Source organism: Homalodisca vitripennis, chromosome 4 (assembly GCF_021130785.1).
Source record: "Homalodisca vitripennis isolate AUS2020 chromosome 4, UT_GWSS_2.1, whole genome shotgun sequence".
NCBI lineage: Eukaryota > Metazoa > Arthropoda > Insecta > Hemiptera > Cicadellidae > Homalodisca > Homalodisca vitripennis.
Genome location: NC_060210.1, coordinates 87,171,791 through 87,192,467, shown reverse-complemented (window position 1 = coordinate 87,192,467; position 20,677 = coordinate 87,171,791). Strand labels below are relative to the sequence as shown.

The window sequence follows — 20,677 nt, the reverse complement described above, 5'->3', positions numbered from 1 at the left end:
TGCCTATTGAATTTAACAAATTCTTAACGACTGCGATACAATGTATATTGTGAATACAATGGAATAAAAGAATTATTAGGACCTATTATTACTAACCATTACAGACCATTTATCACTAACTGTCAATGATACATAGATATTCGGTTCTTTACAAACAGAATATGACCAGATGTCATGATTGTTTGAGTACTTCAATCAGCCCGCCCCTGGGTTCCATCAAAGGTGTAAGATCCACCCATGCAGTCGAGGGTCAATGTGGAAAATAAACAATAGTTTCAAGAATTTTCTTTTTATTAAACTGTTACACTTATACAATTGTATATACAATAAATAGCAGTATATCACATTAAAAGGAACAACGCTAACATTCAGAATGCTGGGGAAACGTGGAATTCAATCCGACGATAGCTTCACACAACCTCCAATATTTCCCAGCCAATTCCACATCTCCAGTTACATTTCCCGGTGTTTTCTCCTTAAAAAAAGGTCAGTTAAAATGAAGTTATTGAGCATTGTACTCAGCATTTTTCTAAAGACGATATGAAATAAAATAGACCTTACCTTAAAACAAATATCATTCGATTAATTTAAATAAACATATGAATCCACTATCCACACGCACTAAAACAGACGAATTTTAGTCATTTACCTAATCTTCTGATGATGATAAAGCTATTATTTAAGTGTCATACCATCAGTTTTAAATATGATAAGCTAGAAGAAATATGCTCTGGAAAACTTTTGTTTTATAATATGACCCTTTTATAACATCCACCAAAACAAACTTGGCTTTAATATTTTCTTCTAGAAACGTATCCTCTATTGATTTCAATAAAGACACGGGTTATGTACTTGTCATGCAACATTACTCTTGGCTCTAGACTTATTGATACGCATATCAGTTTGGAAATTTATTAATCTGACCTTCCATAATTTAAAAAACAAAGTCATCCAGTTAAGAAATTCTGTTAAATTACATATTGCTTTCCTTCATTGAATTGCTGACAAACGTAGCATCCCAACCAACAGACATTTTATTTTTAAATAACAAATGGTGTAATACTCGGAGTATTTCATCGGGTTCTATTGAGTAAACTGCATAAAAGAATGTATATTATAATCTATTGAAAACAGTTTCCACAAGTAGGGGCTGCTATTTTTGTTAATGTGTACCCAAGAATCCTCACCTTCAGGATAATTTAATCTTACTCGGGAACAAACACAAAGAGCGAGACTTTGCTTGTTGGTCACGTTACTCGTATATGCCTTTTGGACATCAAGATAAGTTTATTTCCTTGCACTATACACTGGTACAATCAATATCAAAGATTTATAATATTTTTAATTTCATATATTAACACGTATAAAACCATGAACTGGAGGACTTTATATGAGAGGTTACTTTTTGGAGGTTCATAGCTGCCCCTAAGAGAAACTGAAACTAAGGACACACGCGCGCGCGCACGCACTCACATATATATGCGTTAATTAAATCACGATCGACAAAATGTTAAATAATAAATAAATTATGAGAAAATAACTAAATATGGGACATATATTTATACGCTATAGAATATCTTAATTTTCTTCTATTTTTACCTTGCCAGTTTCTTGCATTCGTAAACCTGTCATTAGTCATTATTTTAGCATAAGACATGTAATTATTCTTTGATTTACAATAATCAATTAGTATGTAATATGTACTTGCGACACTTTACATTCAATGTCAATGAATTTGTAAAGTACTGGGCCCTAAAATAATATACTGAAATTTACGTAGACCTTTTATGAAATCAAGGAAACGAAAAACCACTTCTCCGTGCAGAGACGTTTAGGGGCGGGCAGCCAGCTTCGAAGAAGTCCTTTGTCCACGCTAAATTCGTTTGCACCTGTTCAATGTTCACTTTATCGTAGTCCCAAGAGAAGAGAACGAGAAATACCCATCCTAGAATAATCTCGAAAAAGAACAAGTAAAGAAGTGTTTCTTTTTCTTCTTCTTCTTCAAGTACAGACTATTATAATGTATCGAAACATCCAGAGACGAGGCTAGACAACTAGCATTAGCAGACGACAAGATCAGCTGTGTGTAGCAAATATTAGAAAAAGGCTCGGCACAGCTACCGGTACGACAACCGGCCAACAAAATAGAAGTGGCCTGATGCTGGTAGGAATTTCTTTATTAAAACAGATGGATACTAAGGCATTTTTTCTCATCAAAATTAGAGATTCCAATAATAAGAAAAAACTATCAGGCTTGATGCAAAAGATTTTTTGGAGATCTAGACAGTTTTCCAAGTCTTTCAAGACGCGTAGACATATCTTGGTAAACGTGTTAAACTTTTATCCCGTCTTGCATTGAGGTTAGTCCAGCGCGGTGTTTTCGTGGTTAATATATTAATTTAAATGCATACGATTTATCAATGTGGATTTCCCCCAATAACTGAAGCACCGTTGATAACGTCGCTAACTATATTACTTACAAATATTAATATACCTAAAGAAAGGTATTCGCGTCCCTTCTTCCTCAGATGCATAATGCAACGATACAGGATCAGCATCGGGGATACTGGGAATGTTTAAAGACACATCCTCCTTCAGATAGAATACCCAATTCAGTATTTCTTTATTCATTATGAGGTATATTCTGTATACAAAATCAGCCTATTGCAATTGTTCTCGAGGTGAAACTTACGAACAATTACTACATAACCACCGTACATGATACCCAGAGTCCAAAAAACCACCCTCAGATAATTGTATGTATAGGCTACTATACATCGTGACATTTGGAAACCATAATTGTCCCACAAAAACCGAATCATTTCAAACTTATTATAAACAATTATCTTATAAATATCTCGGCTAAGTTTGTTGGTCATCTCTGTATGCAATTTCGTTCTAATAGGTTGCCATTTTTTAAATCACACATTCGTGTATAAATATGGACTACGATTAATATTGTTGTATAAATGTTATTTAAATCCCTCATTTCAGAAATAAACCGTATCATATTTCAATGGTCACAAAATCTACCTGCTTTTTTCGACTGTTCGGTCAGCTCCAAAAGAACTCTTATATTTTTGTAATTTATGAATAAATTTGTACCATCTAATTACGCAGCAGGTATAAACAATGTAATCCGCGGATTTTGACGATAATGGTAAAATAAAGAACAATCAACATGGTAAAATTCTGAATTTAAAAATTATCTCAGATACAAAATGATACGTACCATGCAGTTTGAAAAATATTTCCCCGAAACTCTTTCTAGTTCCTCAGATACTGCCAGATGGATTGTAGTCTGGGCCCCTTGTCGTTTTGTCTGAAACATTGATAATATATCAGTTTTGTTTTGGAGGAAAACTTATAATTTTTACAGTTAATTACTGTATACTTTTTATTGTATTAACCTGAAGAATACAAAGCTAGAAATCAAATCGAAATAATTAAGTTTTACTTTGAAATTTTGCTTGCAACATCGTTATGATGACCACCAAAAGGTTTTAGAAATATCATTTTTACAATAAATTATAAATTAAAAGCAAAATAAATCTCTGCATTAAATTTTATATTCATGAATGAAAAGTTTAACTATAGTTTTAGTAAAGTGGTTTGGAATCGAATCTACAAAAAAACCCTACACTCAATTATTACACTGGATAAATTGAAATAATTTGCTCTATTCACTAATAATAAATAATTATAACCTAAAACATTCATAGTCTATAAATTAATAATCTGTGTTCCTACCATTATAAGGGGAAACAGGAACGTGAACACGTGTTCAGCGACTGTGTTGGGGCACGGGTTGCACAATATAGAGGTGTAGACGTATCCAGGGTGCAGACAGTTGGCTGTCACTCCTAGAACATCCTCTTAGTAAATTACCCAAAGTTCTAATATTTAGACTAATTTTATTGAATCAAACATTAACAAGAAGAGAAATATTAAAATAGAATAATTATCTTTTTTCTAACTTTAATAGATATTATAAAATCTGATGCTTTTAAACTTTTATTAGAACAACTCGTATGAAATTACGAAAACTCGCACAGTTCTGCCAGATATGAATCGCCTCCCCCCCTACCTGTAGAGTTGTTTCGCCTATATTTTCTGACTACACCGTTGCTCTAAACGATAAAGACGTAATAACATTTATGAATATAATGATATGATATTATAAAAGGGGTTTTATACAATTAATACATAGCAACACGTTTACGTCGTGTTATAATGCCCCTATTTAAATCCAAACAAGATAATTGAATCCTTGTAAATTTGTACCAATTAAAGTCATTGCTATATTTTTATGTAACACAAACCTTATTGAGTGATATGACAGGAAAATCCAAATTTAACAAAGTATTAACTTTATTTCTTTATTTAAGCATCTCAGCTCATTATTATAATAGTTCACTTTTATATTATGCTCCAGACAGTAACATGTTTTATATTCGTTTAAATTAAGGAAATTATAAACATTTAATTAAATATAATTTAAGAAAAAAGATATTTTTTTCTTATCGAAATTAGTTGTGTGAAAATAAAAATGAGTACTCACTGAAACCATAACTTATGTACGTGCTGTAAAAATTTCACTTTTTTATTTTCAGCCATTTTTATTTGAGCCTAATTAAAAATATTTCACACATACTTTATATACCTATAATTTCACGTAGAAAGATGAAAAACCTTCAATCTCTTTTTTCTGTATTCAGGGGGGGGGCATGAAAAATAAATTTCTACATAAAAACTATTTTCTAAATCCAAAATTAATTGCATTATCTTAATCTCGAAATGTTAAAACCCAATGGTAGCATTCAATACACAAATTTTGTGTCACGGTCCGTACCATAACACAAGGGTAAACAAAAAGTTTCAAACTTCATAATATAAAATATTACTCAAGGATCTGTAGATATTCCAAAATTAAATCTATATTCGAAATGTTTTCGAGATCGAGCCATTTATGTCGGTCCTAGCAAGGCGCAAGGAGCAAGGACGGACAGATGCATACGCATAAAATGCATGAAAATAAACAATAAAAGCTATTTTATAACCAACTTAGAGCAAAATTAGTGTATTCAACAAAACCTATATTCTACCCGTTCACAATAATTCATTCTATATTTTGTCTATGTGAGAATGTAAAAGCTGCTCGAAATCGTGAAACATATTAAGGTGGATAAAAAGAATCCAAAAGACTATAGTGTCGCCTTACTTGATACAAACTTCACCTGATCCTTCCAAGCGTCTAGCCAGCTCCCGAGCACAGAGGACACAAGCAAGCTTGGAACTGCAGTACATGTTCCAGGAGAAGAGGAGCCTCGATGTGGACGCATCTTTCTTCGGATTGGGATTGCTGAGATCCAGTTTTCCGATAGAATGGGCTGAAGACGACACAAAAATAATTCTACTTTTGCCTGTTCTTTTCAGCAGTCCTAAAATACAAAACATTTAATAAAAATAACGTAAACGGTTACACAGTTTCCTATTACTTATTAATTGTATTACATGTTTGTATGTAGAATAATTATTAAGATATGTCTGACCGTCTTACTCGATATAAAGGTAACAGAGACTTAAAATTTGGTACATAAGGTTTCTCCTTTTTGTCCAAAGAATATATTTATTGGTTATTTAGTGTAAGATCAGAATTAACAATTACTGAAAAAAAATGACAACATGTTTTCATTGATCTTTTGAGTATAGTTAGCATTAAATCACAGTATAACATTTTTTTGAACAAACTGGCTACAATCATATGAAATTGTATCGTGTGACAAGTATTATATGACCTAGAGTTACTTTGTTGGTTGCTTGATAAGACTTTGGTTGTGTTTGGTCCGGTCCTTCGATAATCTATTGAATCGGGTTGTTACACGATTATTCTGACGATACACTATTAAGGCTTACTTTTCACGCCATAATTATTTCTTGAATTACCCACGAGACAGAAATGTAAACTATCAGGTACTTATATCCTAGCCAAGCAATACATTTGACTTACCCATAATCACATGGAAATATTGATCATCAACAATTAATTGAGTTGGAAACAAAATTTAGTTCTTGAATAACAATTTTAGACATTAATTAATTATAAAAGCTTTACTTACCCATGAGAAGATGGGTGAACAAAAAGGGGCCAAAATGGTTGGTGGCGAAGATCGTATTAAGGCCCTGATCTGTTGTTAGTTTCTCTGGGATGAGGACTCCAGCGTTGTGGATCAGCACATCGAGTCTTGGCTCTGTCCTGTTGATATCTTCAGCAAACTGCCTCACTGAGAGCATGTCGCTCAGGTCTATACTCTTCACTATTATATTGTTGTTCCTCGTTTTGTCAGCAATGTGTTCTAACAGTAAATAATAATGTATATTATAATGTAACAACAATAAATACTGTATTCATCAATAAATAACTTATTACGGATAGTCTTCAACAAAAGCTTTGTTTTTGCACATTAAGCCTGGGTAATTGGACATTTTTTTATGTTTAATTTTAGTTATAAATATTGAAGGTGAATTTGATTTGAATATATTAATAACCGTATTACTCGAATGTTTAGCCAAGTCAAACTCTTTGGCATCGCTGGTGAAAAATACTTAATACTTTGTTTAAATGTATAAACATTAACGTTAATTTGAAATAAAAGCATTAAATTAATTACTTAAAATCCTACGTAGAACTATCTAACAAAATTGAAAATATTTTAAAACAGAAGACTTATTCTAACTTAAGGCCGATATCACAACTTTATAGGGTAGTGCAAGCGTCATAGGCTATATGATTTGGAGGATTCCGAGAACTGTTTTTTATCGTAAACTCTTTCCGCGTTAAATTACGCTTAAAAGTATAAAAAAAGTCATTGAAAAATTGTTAAAGAACATTACGTATATACAGCTCTTCCCATAAGTGCCTTAATTAACATATTCTCGTTCATACTTACTCCTGACTTGTAGAGCCCGATCCACGTTCCTGCATGCCATAATTACTCGAGCTCCTCTGCTAGCCAAGTCTAACGCTGTTGCCTTGCCAATACCTGTTAATGTTACTTCAATTATTATTTATTACTTTGCCACAATTTACTGACATGATGAGCATGGCCCACATGGATACAAGCCATGATTACTTAAGCTCCTCTTGAGCCGAGTCTAAGGCTTTTGCCTTGCCAGTACCTGCCAATTTGTCTACAATTATTATTAATTTTATTACTTTGTCACACTTATCCTGACATGGTGAGCTTGCTCCACACTGACAAGCCATGATTACTCGAGCTCATCTTATAACCAAGTCTAACGCTGTTGAATTGCCAGCACCTATCAATTGAACTTCAATTACTTTTGATTACTTTGTCACATTTATACTGGCATGGTGAGCTTGGTCCACATTGATACAAGCCATAATCACTCGAGCTCCTCATCCAGCCAAGTCAACGCTAGTGCCTTAACAATATCTGCCAATAACAGACTACTAATGTTATTATCTTCTTCGGTCAGTTCTCTACCTCAGACTGGCGAATGTTTGTTTAATATTTTGTATTATAGTTCTTAAGTTCACAATGTATGTTTGTAAACTAGTCCTATATTAATTAGTTACATTCAATACAAACCAATCTTTTAATTATTATTGTTTTAATTTCCTAAGACACAAGGCCATTAATTTGTGTGGTTTTAAAAATTAATCACAGTTTAATTTACATTACTTGTTGTGGGCTGAGCGTCAGCGACGGCTATAACTGAAGGGGCCGTCATCATTTTTGTCATTTATGTTTACCTGTCTGTCTGTACGCTCGATATCTCGAGAACAAACACTACTCGAGATAACTATGATGGCAACTAGAAAATCAAGGAGTAAATACATTTGTAAACAAACTTAATAAAATTTGAATTGTACAAACCTTGTTTATAAAGTTATAAGTTTACTCACTGGAATTATTCAAACGTACTAACATGATAAAAAAGGGAGTTAAGTGAATTCAAATTGCAGCCCTAACTGCTTCAAATTGTAAAGTAAGTGCTGAAATAAAATACAATTATTTGAGACTATCCGTTTTCATATTGATTTTTTTAATATTCAGCTAGATTTTCCCAACTTCCAGATAAAATCAGAATCTCAAAACTAATACACACCTACTAGCAAATTAATACTGTATCAAATTTTCAAACAATCTTTTAATTCAGTTACCGCTTTTTTACAACAGTTATTCTTAAACAACAGTATTCTTTCATTAGTATCTTTTTCTACTTTATAGATTTATAATAAACAATTCCAGTACCCTTATTTTACAAAATACAAGAAACACTCAGTAGGTACATTAGTATATTTTATTGTGAAGTTTAATTGTTTTTACAATATTGATAATTGGTAATACGTATGTGACGTGTATGCTTATTACAATAAAATGAGTTTATTTCTTCATCCTAATTTATAGTACCGTATGGAACATTGTTTTGTTGTTTGGACATGTGTATGTAATTCCTTATCATTTTCATTCCAATAATCAGCTAAAATGGACTTTACAGCAAGTGTCATTAATAAATAGCTCAATAAGCAACGACGACCAAATGGTTCTTTTATACTAAGTACGAGGCCTATCGTATTAGCGAGGCCTATCACTCAAGAGGTTGGAAAAATGTAACTTCTGCCTGTCTGTCAACACGATATCTCGAAAACGAAATGACCTACAGAGGTGAAGTTTTGCGCGAAACTTCATTTTAATATGAGGATCACTGAGCTTAATGATGGTCCATGTCACATCATAGGATTTGGCTGAGCGTTAGAGAAGATTTTTAGATTGGTCTATATATCCATGGTGACAATGAGACAATATCAGAATAAACATATTTGCAAACAAACTTCGTATGATGATATGTGATTTGAACATGTGACATTATTATTTATAAAGTAAAGCTAAAAAAATAATATAGGGGAAAGAATGTGTTATACTTTGGTGAAAATATTTGAGTTCAGCACAATCTTACATTGTAGTACCCTCACTAACTAATCAGAAATGTTGTTTGAACATTGCTATGAAACATATCAATAATGAAAAAGTTTAATGTATTTTATGGAAAGATATGTCTAGAAGAATTTAACCCATAATCTTTAAATTTTGAAGAAAACTTCATTTCTACATAGATGTGTTCTATGAGGGTATATGTCCAACCATGAAATTCGGCTGAGCGTAGTTTTGTGACAAATTTTCTGTATGATTATCTGTCTGTCTACCTGCAGGAAATCTCTAGAATCACATGGGTTACATATACAAAATTGTGGATGCAACCTCAGTAACGCCTTTTGTGCGATACGTGGTGTCGCGTACCTATTTCGTTTTTATAGGGATTGCGAACCAAAAAATTCCCGTACTTTGGCTGAATGTTACAAGAATAGTATATATCTGCTGTCACGTCTCAAGGTTTATTTTACACCTTTCTAATGTCTAGGTTGAATTAAAGAATTCTAATGTCTAAATAGAACTGGTTGAATTAAAGAAATAAGTTTTACCTGAATTTGATCCGGTAATTATTACGGTTTTCCCGTCCAGTCTAGCTTTGCTGGTACAGGCTCTTCGGGTCGTCAGGATGTACAGCCACACCGCACACCAGCACACCACCACACCAGACACTATATAGTGTTCACAGACTGCACGCCACACATGCATATCTTTGTATACTCTTCTCTTATGTATTACTGTTGCGCTCACTATCTCAGCTCCGCAATAACCAAGTCAGTAAAGGTAGAAAACGTTCAGTATAAATTGCAGTAGTTTACCTTCAGTTATTCTTAGTAGTAAACTGGTTCGAAACTATTACATAAATGATTTTATCTGAAGACATTAATTACATATTACATGAATTTTCATTTCTACATAGAAATAACAAGTCCTATGATGGTGGATGTTAATCCATGTAATTTAGCTGAGCGTCAGTGAAGCCTATGACATGGCTTAGCTTTTCTGTGTAGTTCTCTGTCTGTCTGATTACAAAATGTAGTATAGCGAAATCCTACCTTGTTTATATATAAATGTTATGAATAGAAAAGTGGTTTTATAGCTACTTATTCAAAACATGTTATTTGGATTGTCTTACAAAAGTGTTACATTAATGGCCAAATATAAAAAAACTTAATCAAAAAAGTAAGACCTTTGTGGTGTAGTAGTAGCATGCTCACCAAGTAAGTGAAAAATCGTGGTTCGAGTCCTGGTGGAGCAAGTACTGTTTGTAAATCAATCTTTAGTGAACTAGTGAATTTAGGCTACTGTCGTTTATATAAATGCAATAAAACTAAAATTAATTTGACGTGTATTTTGTTTTAGGATTATATATTAGTATGTTTATTAAAACACATTAACTCACAAAGAATTACGGTTATGTTTTCACCCCTAGAACTCTAGTGGTAGCATGCTCGCCAAAAAGTGAGATACCCGGATTTGAGTCTTGGCAGAGAATATAATTTTTTTTAACACTATTGCAAATAAATTAGGTTTCTGTAGTTTACGAATTTGCTCATCAGCAGAAAAACACCCGAAATAAATTGTTTTATAAAATGTGCCATAGTCTGTACACCTATAAATAAGTTTTTAAAATGTTCTTTCAACACATACCTTTCTGTTTCGAACCACAGTACTCTCTAATTCCATTATAAGTGTCATTATTTTATTATGTGCTTTTAGCTGAGCGATAGCGAAATCTGGACATATTTAATTTTTGTCTGTACGTCTACCCGCACTATATCCTGATATAATGTAGTCAACACTGAGTTCGATGATGGTGTAAGTTACCCCATTGAATTTGGCTGAGCGTTAGCGAATATCTTTACATTGATCTTAATCAATCAGTAGCTAACCTTCTAAAAAAATCGTGAGGGAACATCATAAAACCTTCCTGCCAAAACGATAGGTGTTTTTTCACCCTTAACAGGTTTTAAAATCTGTTTAGCTTTGTTATGTTCTAGCTGGACATGACCAGAACGAACACGATTGGCCAATCGCTTGAACACCATTCGAGAATGGTGCTTTTACTCTGGGTAACGTTGTGGATAGGTTTCTGTAGTAACTACATAGTTTTGAAAACACTCACCCAATACCATAAGCATATCAAAAACCTCTTCGTTAAACTAGACAATTTAGGAATAGGTATGCAACATTTGAACAAGTACAGAATGACTTTTAAATCACTATTCAGTGCAAGGAAAATTAAACAAAAACCAATATCCAGAACAATAAAACCCAGGTTCGTTTAGTCCTGCTATCAGCACACTGTGTTAAGTACGTACATTGTACTGCAAGAGTGGATTACTTGTAAGATTTTCCTTGGTCCCAATTAGCTTTAGATCAGTAGAGATTATAATAAAGGTTTCCTTATATCTTAAAAACATTAGTGAGTGATTTTAATTCACCACAAGTATAGTAAAATTAGTCTTATTCAACGGCGCAAGATAGGAAAAAACTTAAAATGCAAAATGTTTTTATTTGATAGGATTTTTAAATGGTGTTCTTTGCAATATAGGTTTTTATTAAAAAATTTTAGACACTCGCGGTTTTTACTATACTATTGTTTCATGATTTTTTTTAATTAGAAAAGGAAGTAAAGTTATTCCATTCTATATTTCATGATTGAGCGTGTAATAAACATCTTACAAAACATAGGCCTATTGGTGCACCTAGGTTTTAAGGGGACCTGACAGAATTCCCTGTAAAACACCTAAATTAAAGACATTTTGTAACACTCTGTATATACGAACAAACATGATATTGAGTTTTAAAACATTTAAAATGAGGTATCACAGGACCTATATTTCCATTTGCAAAAATTTTCCAAAAACGACACCTACACCCAAAGAGTGCCTTTTTGGGCAATTTTTTTCCTGGTTAAAAATAATTTTAACGAATTTTTGGAATAAACAATGTGGCTTTCTGTTGAAACGTATTATGCAACTCGGTTTATTTGGCTGCTATACATACTGCACGGGTGGTCTGAAGAACTACCATTCATACAACTCAAATAGGACTGCCCAAACATAACTGTGCCAGTATTTAATATAACAAGTTTACATTAACAATTGGCTCCCGAGAGGCACAGTTTATAATATTTTTTTCTCTCTATTTTAAGCCTCATCTTCAGCTATGTAGGCTTCGATGTATACTGGTTTATTTTTAAAGGACACACACTGTTTTGTGTCTATACATGATTGACCCTCCCTGGGATTTGAACCTGTGATCTCTCAGTTAGAGAGCCGAGACTATAACCTTTTGTCTACGGAGGAGGATATGATTAAATCGAGCTATATTACTCCTTCTACACGTTATGTGTAGAAAACTCGGTTGTTTCGTCGTGCTTTGGGATCGTATCTGAAATGAGAATACCTCTTCATCTAGATTACACTTGATTTTATAGTCTATGAGTCTCTGATGCCAAAAAGATGCTAAGAGTTTCAACTACATCGTCGCCATCTTTATTTTATCTCTTCAGACGGACATAGAATACAGATTCCAGGAGTCAAGTCTGTGAAAGCGTCAGATTTCAAACGCTGCACTTAGCAGAAGGTGAAATGGAGCACTGAATCAACCCTTCCCGCCATAGCTATGATACTTGTTATACTAGCTAACAGTTTGATGCTCTCTCTTTTATACATAAGCCTACAGTCTGGGTCTATATTAACAATATGTTTAGAATCATTAACTGGTTGAATAATATTACCTTTGGGAATTCCAACAATTTCAGATATTTCAAACGCTGCACTTAGCAGAAGGTGAAATGGAGCACTGAATCAACCCTGACCGCCATAGCTATGATACTTGTTATACTAGCTAACAGTTTGATGCTCTCTCTCTTTTATACATAAGCCTACAGCCTGGGTCTATATTAACAATATGTTTAGAATCATTAACTGGTTGAATAATCTTACCTTCAGGGAATTCCAACAATTTCAGATATTTCAAACGCTGCACTTAGCAGAAGGTGAAATGGAGCACTGAATCAACCCTTCCCGCCATAGCTATGATACTTGTTATACTAGCTAACAGTTTGATGCTCTCTCTTTTATACATAAGCCTACAGTCTGGGTTTATATTAACAATATGTTTAGAATCATTCACTGGTTGAATAATCTTACTTTCGGTAATTCCAACAATTTTAGATATTTTAAAGACTTTCTAAAGTTTGTTTTATTTTTCTCTTATCCATTGTACTGAAAGAAAACAAACCAACACAGCACTAAATTTATAAAACTTTATTATATTTAGTATGCAATTTTGCATATATATGTATCTTACCGTAACCGTTTAACATGTTTAAAAAATCTGTGGTTTTGATATTACTACACAAACTTTCATGAATCTAATTGCAAGAAAAAAGAGTTGCCGTTTCAAGTAAAATTAAAGGCTTAGTACATGTATTTTGTGATCGAATAGTATATAACTGCAATATTAGATATTTCTCTGGTTGTTGTATAGACGCGAATCATGTTTATACACGAACAATAAAAATGCAACAAAAAATCGGTTACTTATCATTCGATTATAATAAATAAGGTACTGAACCTAATGTAAAAATGAAATAGTTTTATGCCTCATGTTGGGCACAGTCTTATTTATCAGGTGACTGAAAACCTTATGCCTTAAGGTTTTTAGTCACCTGATAAATAGGACAGATTCCAATCCTTGAAAAGCAGTTTTATATCATTGTAATGTATAACGTTCTAAATTTTATCATCCTTTCAATATTGGTTATTCAACGCTCAGAAACGAATAAGCGTTTGAATATGTGGTGTTAATATTATGAATGCAAATGTTCTGCTTCGATTACACAAACCTACAATATTTCATGCTGTTTATCTGTATATTAATCCTGAAAAACTCGTATTTATTGTGTTTGTGAATGTTCTAAGACACCTAATATTTCTAATCTTAGAAAGAATTGTAATGCTTTCACGTCGCCAAGAAAAAATCTGGAACATCGTGGCCTACTTCTTTTTGCAAACATTAAAAAAGAGCAGTGAACTGAAACTTCTCCCCTATTAAATGGTTGTACATTTCCATTGTTGTGTCATATCAGTACAAAATCAACCAAATAGAATAGCCAAATTTACAATTTACAATTTGCAAAAGTGCGATGTATAATTGCCGTAAATCATGCCACTCCTTGTATTCGGTACAGGTACTACCTCGTGATGATTGACAGTATCAATCCTATAGTGAATTCCAGAGTGGAGTCTCGCTAATCCGAACTAATTGGGACCAAACAGGTTCGGTTAACGCGATTGTTCGAATTAGACGAAATGACAGAAAAACACGGTTTTTAAGCATGAGAATGGGTTTATTTTGTTATAAAGTTATCAATATTGTTTATTAAACAATTTTTCTAATTATTGTACTGTATTTCATGCGGCAAATGTGTTGGACTGCGAATACTAAGCACAGTTAGTAAGTTACAGTTCACCGTAGTTCACTTTTGTAACGCACATCGGACTTGTATAAGCGCTAAGAAGCAGTACTCTCCCTCCCTCGTTAGAATGAGCTGTCTGTAGAAAATATTTGTCAAAAATAGAATCTTTGACGGGCATCCTATATGAATTCTTTCTTCTTAGATTACTTCTAAATTCTTCTTCATAGAATCTATTAAATTACTTCATAGACAACTTCACGCATTATATACTCGTATATTCTTGATAGATGTCATTAATGTTCTAACAAAAGATGTACATTTTAAGATGATTTAGCTTTGTGATCATAACGTTTTAACCTTGGAAAAAGTTGAAGAAATAGCTCGTTCCTTAGAGTCAGCTCAGAAACATGCAGACGCTTATTCCATGACTTCAGGTGTACCTCAATCACATTGTCACAACGTTGATACGAGTAGTAATTTAAAGATTCCTTCAGACAAACTAAAAACTGAGGAAGACAATTCTACTGCTGCTGCTGTATCAGCACACGGACTCCGACAGAAATGTTATTTTTGTGGAAGAGCAAGACATATTTCAAGAGATGACTGCCCTGCAAAAGATGTTATTTGTAAAGGTTGCTCGAAAACTGGTCATTTTCTCAGAGTTTGTTTATCTAAGAATCTTAAAAAAGGTAAGATAAATTCAGCCTCTTTAACAACATGTCCTGTAATAACTTCAGCAGTAACACCCAAAGTATTATCTAAAGCAATTGTATCCGGAAATGTAAACGGAATTTCAGCTAAGTTTTTAGTTGATACTGGAAGTTCTGATAGTTTTATTGATAGTAGTTTTGTAAAGGCTAACAACCTTAAAACATTTCCAGAAGTCAAACAGATGTCGATGGCATCTACGTCACTCGTTTCACCAATTAAAGGGTATGTTAGGGTAGATCTGTATGTACAAGACAATGCTTACAAACAAATCAAAATGCTTGTAATTGAAAGGTTATGCACTGATGTACTGATAGGACATGATATCATGCAACTACATACAAATGTTACTGTAGACTTTGGGGGACCAAGATCATCTTTCTCCGTTTGTAACGTTGCCTGTGCTAATGTGGAACCACCATCATTATTTCAGCACATGACTAAAGATTGTCGACCTGTTGTGACTAAGACAAGGCGGTTTTTTGGGGAAGATGAAAAATTTATACAATGTGAAATACAGTCTCTTCTGAAAGATGGTGTTATCGAGGAAAGTGTTTCTCCATGGCGAGCTCAAGTGCTCATTACCAAAAATGAAAACCACAAGAAACGACTTGTAATAGACTATTCTCAGACAGTAAATAAATTTACATTATTGGATGCTTATCCTTTGCCAGATATCGAATCACTTGTGTTAAAAATAGCTAAATTTGATACTTTCAGTTCATTGGATTTGTCTAGTGGTTATCATCAGATACCAATTCCAGAGCATGAAAAACAACTTACCGCTTTTGAAGCTAATGGGCAGTTGTATCAGTTCAAACGCATTCCTTTTGGAGTAACCAACGGCGTGTCCACTTCCAAAGGACTATAAATAAGATTATTTCAGAAGATGGACTCTAAGGTACTTTCGCATATATTGATGATGTTACAATAGGGGGAATGGGTAAACAAGATCATGATAAAAATTTAGAAAAGTCTATGGCTGTGGCTAAGAAATACAATCTAACATTGAACCTGAAGAAATGTAAATTTGCTCAAGATACTATATCTATCCTTGGTTATCAAATCAGAAATAGAACTATACGTCCCGACCCAGAGAGATTACAACCACTTTTGGACATGCCTCTGCCTCATGATGCTGCTTCTCTTAAACGAACACTTGGATTGTTATCATACTACTCCAAATGGATACCAAGGTTTTCTGACAAGATTAGAAGTTTAGTAAGCTCTAAGAATTTTCCTATTGAACCAACCTCCATTGCCGCTAGTGATTTTCAAAACATTAAGAAGGATATAGAAAGATCATTTCTTGTGACTGTTGAACCGCAAAATCAATTGATAGTCGAAACTGATGCTTTAGGAGTTGCAATAGCTGCTACACTGAGCCAAAATGGACGTCCTGTTGCCTTCTTTTCTAGGACTTTGTCTGGAAGTGAAAAACAACACTCAACAGTAGAAAGAGAAGCACAGTCCATCGTAGAATCTATTAAGAAATGGAGACATTTTTTGTTAGGGAGACAATTTATTCTCTTAACTGATCAATAATCTTTGTCATTTACTTTTGACCAAAAACATTCTAGCAGAATTAAAAACGACAAAATAGAGCTTTCTCCTTTCTCGTACGACATTCAATATCGACCTGGTAAAGAAAACGTTTCTGCAGACGCACTCTCTCGGATCTGTAATGCCTCTACGACTGACAACAAACTTTTTGAAATGCACCAGGCTCTTTGTCATCCAGGAATAACGCGTTTCTATCACTGGGTACGCAGCAAGAATTTGCCATATTCTTTGAATGAGATCAAAATCAATGACTTTATCTTGTCCTATTTGTTCAGAGGTCAAACCTAGATTCCACAAACAAACCAACACATTGATAAAGGCCACTTCATCTTTTGAAAGACTCAATATTGATTTTAAAGGACCACTACTATCGTCAAGTAGAAATCGTTATATGTTAAATATTGTTGACGAGTACTCTCGCTTCCCATTCTCTTACCCCTGCAAAGAGATGACTTCGAGTACTGTGATAGAATGTTTGGAAAACTTGTTCTCTGTTTATGGGATACCAAATTACATCCATTCTGATAGAGGCAAATCATTTTTGTCTGATGAAATAAGGACATATCTTCATCAAAAGGGGATTGCTACAAGTTTAACCAGTCCATACAATCCTGCAGGAAATGGACAAATTGAGAGGTATAATGGAATTATATGGAAGACCGTTACACTGTCACTAAAATCCAAAGGACTGGACCAACGATACTGGGAGTCTGTACTTCCAGAGTCTCTACATTCGATACGCTCTTTACTATGCACAGCAACAAACTGCACTCCACACGAGAGAATGTTCATTCATCCACGCCGATCAACTAAAGGTACTTCACTACCAGCATGGTTACTGCAACCTGGTCCAGTACTAACTAGGCGAAATGTAAGAAGCAGCAAATACGAACCACTAGTTGATGAAGTTGAATTAGTAGAAGCAAATCCACAATACGCACTAATTCGTTACCCCAATGGAAGAGAATCTACTGTTTCACTAAAACACTTAGCTCCCCGAGGTGATGAAAGTCTAATGGTGACAGACTTATCCAATTGGTCGAAAGAACAGGAGGTGGAGGATGAATATGAAGATGCATCACAAGGAAATAAGGAAGATTCTTCAAAAACCACTGAAGTTGAATCTGAACAGTTCAATAAAGAAAATAAAATAGTTTCTCCTCGAAGAGGATCAAGAGCTTCAAGACTGACCCGCTCATGTAACCTGTTTTTTGGTCGGTCACACCCCACCAACTACATCATGCACGGCCCTCTTCCACGTTTGCATCGACTGGGCAACCAGCTGTGTCGCCAGTTCGACTTCTTTGATGACAGCCAATCTGTGATCAGAGGAGTCTTCCAGAGTCGGGTTCCCCGGTGAATGTTTGTTTTCCGGAATGGAGTCCTCCTATATAAATAAATGTATTATATCTCGAGCTTACTTATTGTTTTATTTATGTTTATGTATGTATGTTATCGTTGTTTCTTGTCATTGTTATGTTAGCTATTGCTATTATTGTTAAACTGTTATTGTTATTATTTATACTGCTTTTCTCGTATTACCTCTATTTATTGAATTGTTGATTTAGTTTATTAGTTTGCCTATTGAATTAGCTTATTGTTGGTTGACAAAAAAAAAAAAAAAAAAAAAAAAAAAAAAAAAAAAAAAAATGATTGCTTGGTTATTGAATTGTTGTTTTAGTTTATTAAGTTTGTTTATTGATTTAGCTTGTTGTTGGTTGACATGCTTGCAATATTTTATTGTTTTGTTCTTTATTGATACCTTTGTATTGTTTTTCTATAATTTGTATTGTCATCTTGATATCCTTAACTGTAAAATGGTGTATTACCGTTGATAAATAAATAAATAAAGAATAAGAAGGATCCCTGAACGTTTCAATGACTACCTCCTAAATTCAGTGGGGGAGAATGTTATATAATTTACTCCATGTAAACATTTAGTGCGTAAAAAACACATACTAACTCATAGAACAACTGGACATTGCACTGTAGTCTGCAGTGGTCGGCAGTTGTCTCAGTGCAAACATAAATTCCAATGTGATTATTTGTGTAATAAAAGTGTGATATCTGATTGTTATGGTGAGTAAGCGAAAACTTACCACCGTTAGTCATAAATACAAGCTAGACGCTCTTCGCGCAGTCATTCAATAATCGATGGAATATGAGGAGGAAGGAAGTAACGACGATAACAAGTGTGATAAAGAGTGGGTGGCACACGCCGAAGGTGCAACAGCGCTTGACCTTGCACTGCGATACCTAGAGCAACATCAGCTTACTGCTACACCTGCAGATATCATGGCGAAACTACGCGTCAACCAATAGACTATCTTCAGTGCGACAAAAGACTAACTGTATTCATGTCTTTCGACAGTTAATACTGTACTCAACAATAATATTAGTACTCTACGTCCATTATTTGTTTGATTTCACTTCTTAATTTAACACTTTTTTTCCTCAGGAGGAAATGCGTTACGCACCTATAGGTAAACCGCTTGCAAAAAAACCTTGGTTGATTTGAGTTCACGCAGGGTGGGGTAAATACCCCTCCAAGTATCCCCACCACTGCTCGGCACTCACTCTATTTGATCAGCTGACTAATCCGGCACAGTCGGTATCGTTCACTGCTGCGACCCGTTCAGTTGAACCGGTCAGTACAGGGTTACTGCGCCTTCCCGCTAGAGCGTGTTACACCGGTCATCGTGTTGACTGAACAAAATGAACGAATGAACGACTGGATGTATAATGACCGAGTGAACGAAAGGATCTTCTAGTAAAAAAGTATTTGAATAGAGGAAGAAACAGCGTATCGTACAGTGAATGGATAGATATATAACAATAAATTTATTATTTCAGGAGTGTATTAAATGCAAATATATCTATTAAAACTTATTTTTAAAATGTAATTGTAAGTTACTAGATACATGGCTAAATATTTTAAATATTAATACTTATAATCAATGGACTTGGTTGATTGATATGCCTTTGATTTATCATAAGTAAGGTTATTCCCTACAAATGGGGAGACTCCCTAGTCCCCCTTTTGAGTTATAAGATTACGGTTTTATTTAAATCGGTTAGCAGTGAACGAAAGTAACGACTGAATAATTTTGAGGACCTAGTGTAACCTAGTGTCTAAACTCTATATTTTGTAGTTATTTCCATATGATGTTAAGCTATTTTTCATGGATAAGAGTTTTTAAATGAACTTAATAATAATATTATAAGTTTTAACCATCATTAAAAATAACATAAGTGGTTTGAAAAAAATATCAAACTTATTCAGGTGAACGAAACGTTCTAGGGGAACGGGTCTTTTGAAATATGTACTCTAATCTGGATCACTTGTTCACATGACTGACCCGTTCGAATTGAAAGACACATCTCTAATGGCCACTGCCACTGCACGGCTAACCTCAAAACAAAACGCAAGCTTCCTTGATACATCTACGGCTATATTAATCTGTTCAATTAATATTTTACGTTTAGACTGCGACACTTGTATATGCCTAGACATATAATATATAGTTATAGAACAGGTAAAGTAGCTGCAGTGTAAACAAAACTGTGAGAGCGAGACACGATCCACACGGCTGATAAACATATACAAAAAGGTGCTGGTCCCACTCCCCACCCCAACTCCTAAATAAAACTGTACGCGTATTTAATGAAAGTTTTTTTTATTGTGTGATGCACCCATTTTCATGTTTTAGGTCATTATTTTCTATAACTGTGCATTATCGTTATAAATAAATATGAGAATTTATTCCTGGACGTGTTCGGTTTAACCGGAAGTTCGGATTAAACGTGTTCGGATTAGCGGAACTCCACTGTATTTCGATAATTTCTTTCTTGCTGTAAAATGGTCTCATACGTGTTACTGATCATTCATTTTCATCGGTGCTGCCGGATATGCAATATAAATAACGATGTCTAAATTCTGAAAAAAGTTATTTTTACGTTTGTTGTGTTTCGGTTGATAGTTTCACCTCAAGTACTCTTTCCTTTTTTTTCAACATTT

The 20,677-nt window shown here is 34.0% G+C and overlaps 1 protein-coding gene across 3 annotated transcripts; it reads right to left on the bottom strand.

The window, feature by feature from the left end:
• Positions 1–279: 279 nt before the first annotated feature.
• On the bottom strand, positions 280–9,709 carry LOC124359701 (retinol dehydrogenase 13-like). Of its 3 annotated transcripts, none has more exons than XM_046812651.1 (7): positions 9,509–9,709; positions 6,951–7,043; positions 6,120–6,356; positions 5,238–5,390; positions 3,751–3,863; positions 3,233–3,322; positions 280–475 (listed from the first exon to the last, which is right to left on the bottom strand). In XM_046812651.1, the coding sequence occupies exons 1-7, from the start codon at positions 9,663–9,665 to the stop codon at positions 362–364; spliced, it is 957 nt and encodes a 318-aa protein (XP_046668607.1). In that variant the 5' UTR covers positions 9,666–9,709; the 3' UTR covers positions 280–361. The 3 variants fall into 3 exon arrangements, 2 of the variants coding, with proteins under 2 accessions (XP_046668607.1, XP_046668605.1); XM_046812649.1 differs by having other exon boundaries at positions 282–475; positions 5,238–5,441; XR_006922182.1 differs by having other exon boundaries at positions 424–475; positions 5,222–5,441.
• Between the last annotated feature and the right edge of the window lie 10,968 nt (positions 9,710–20,677).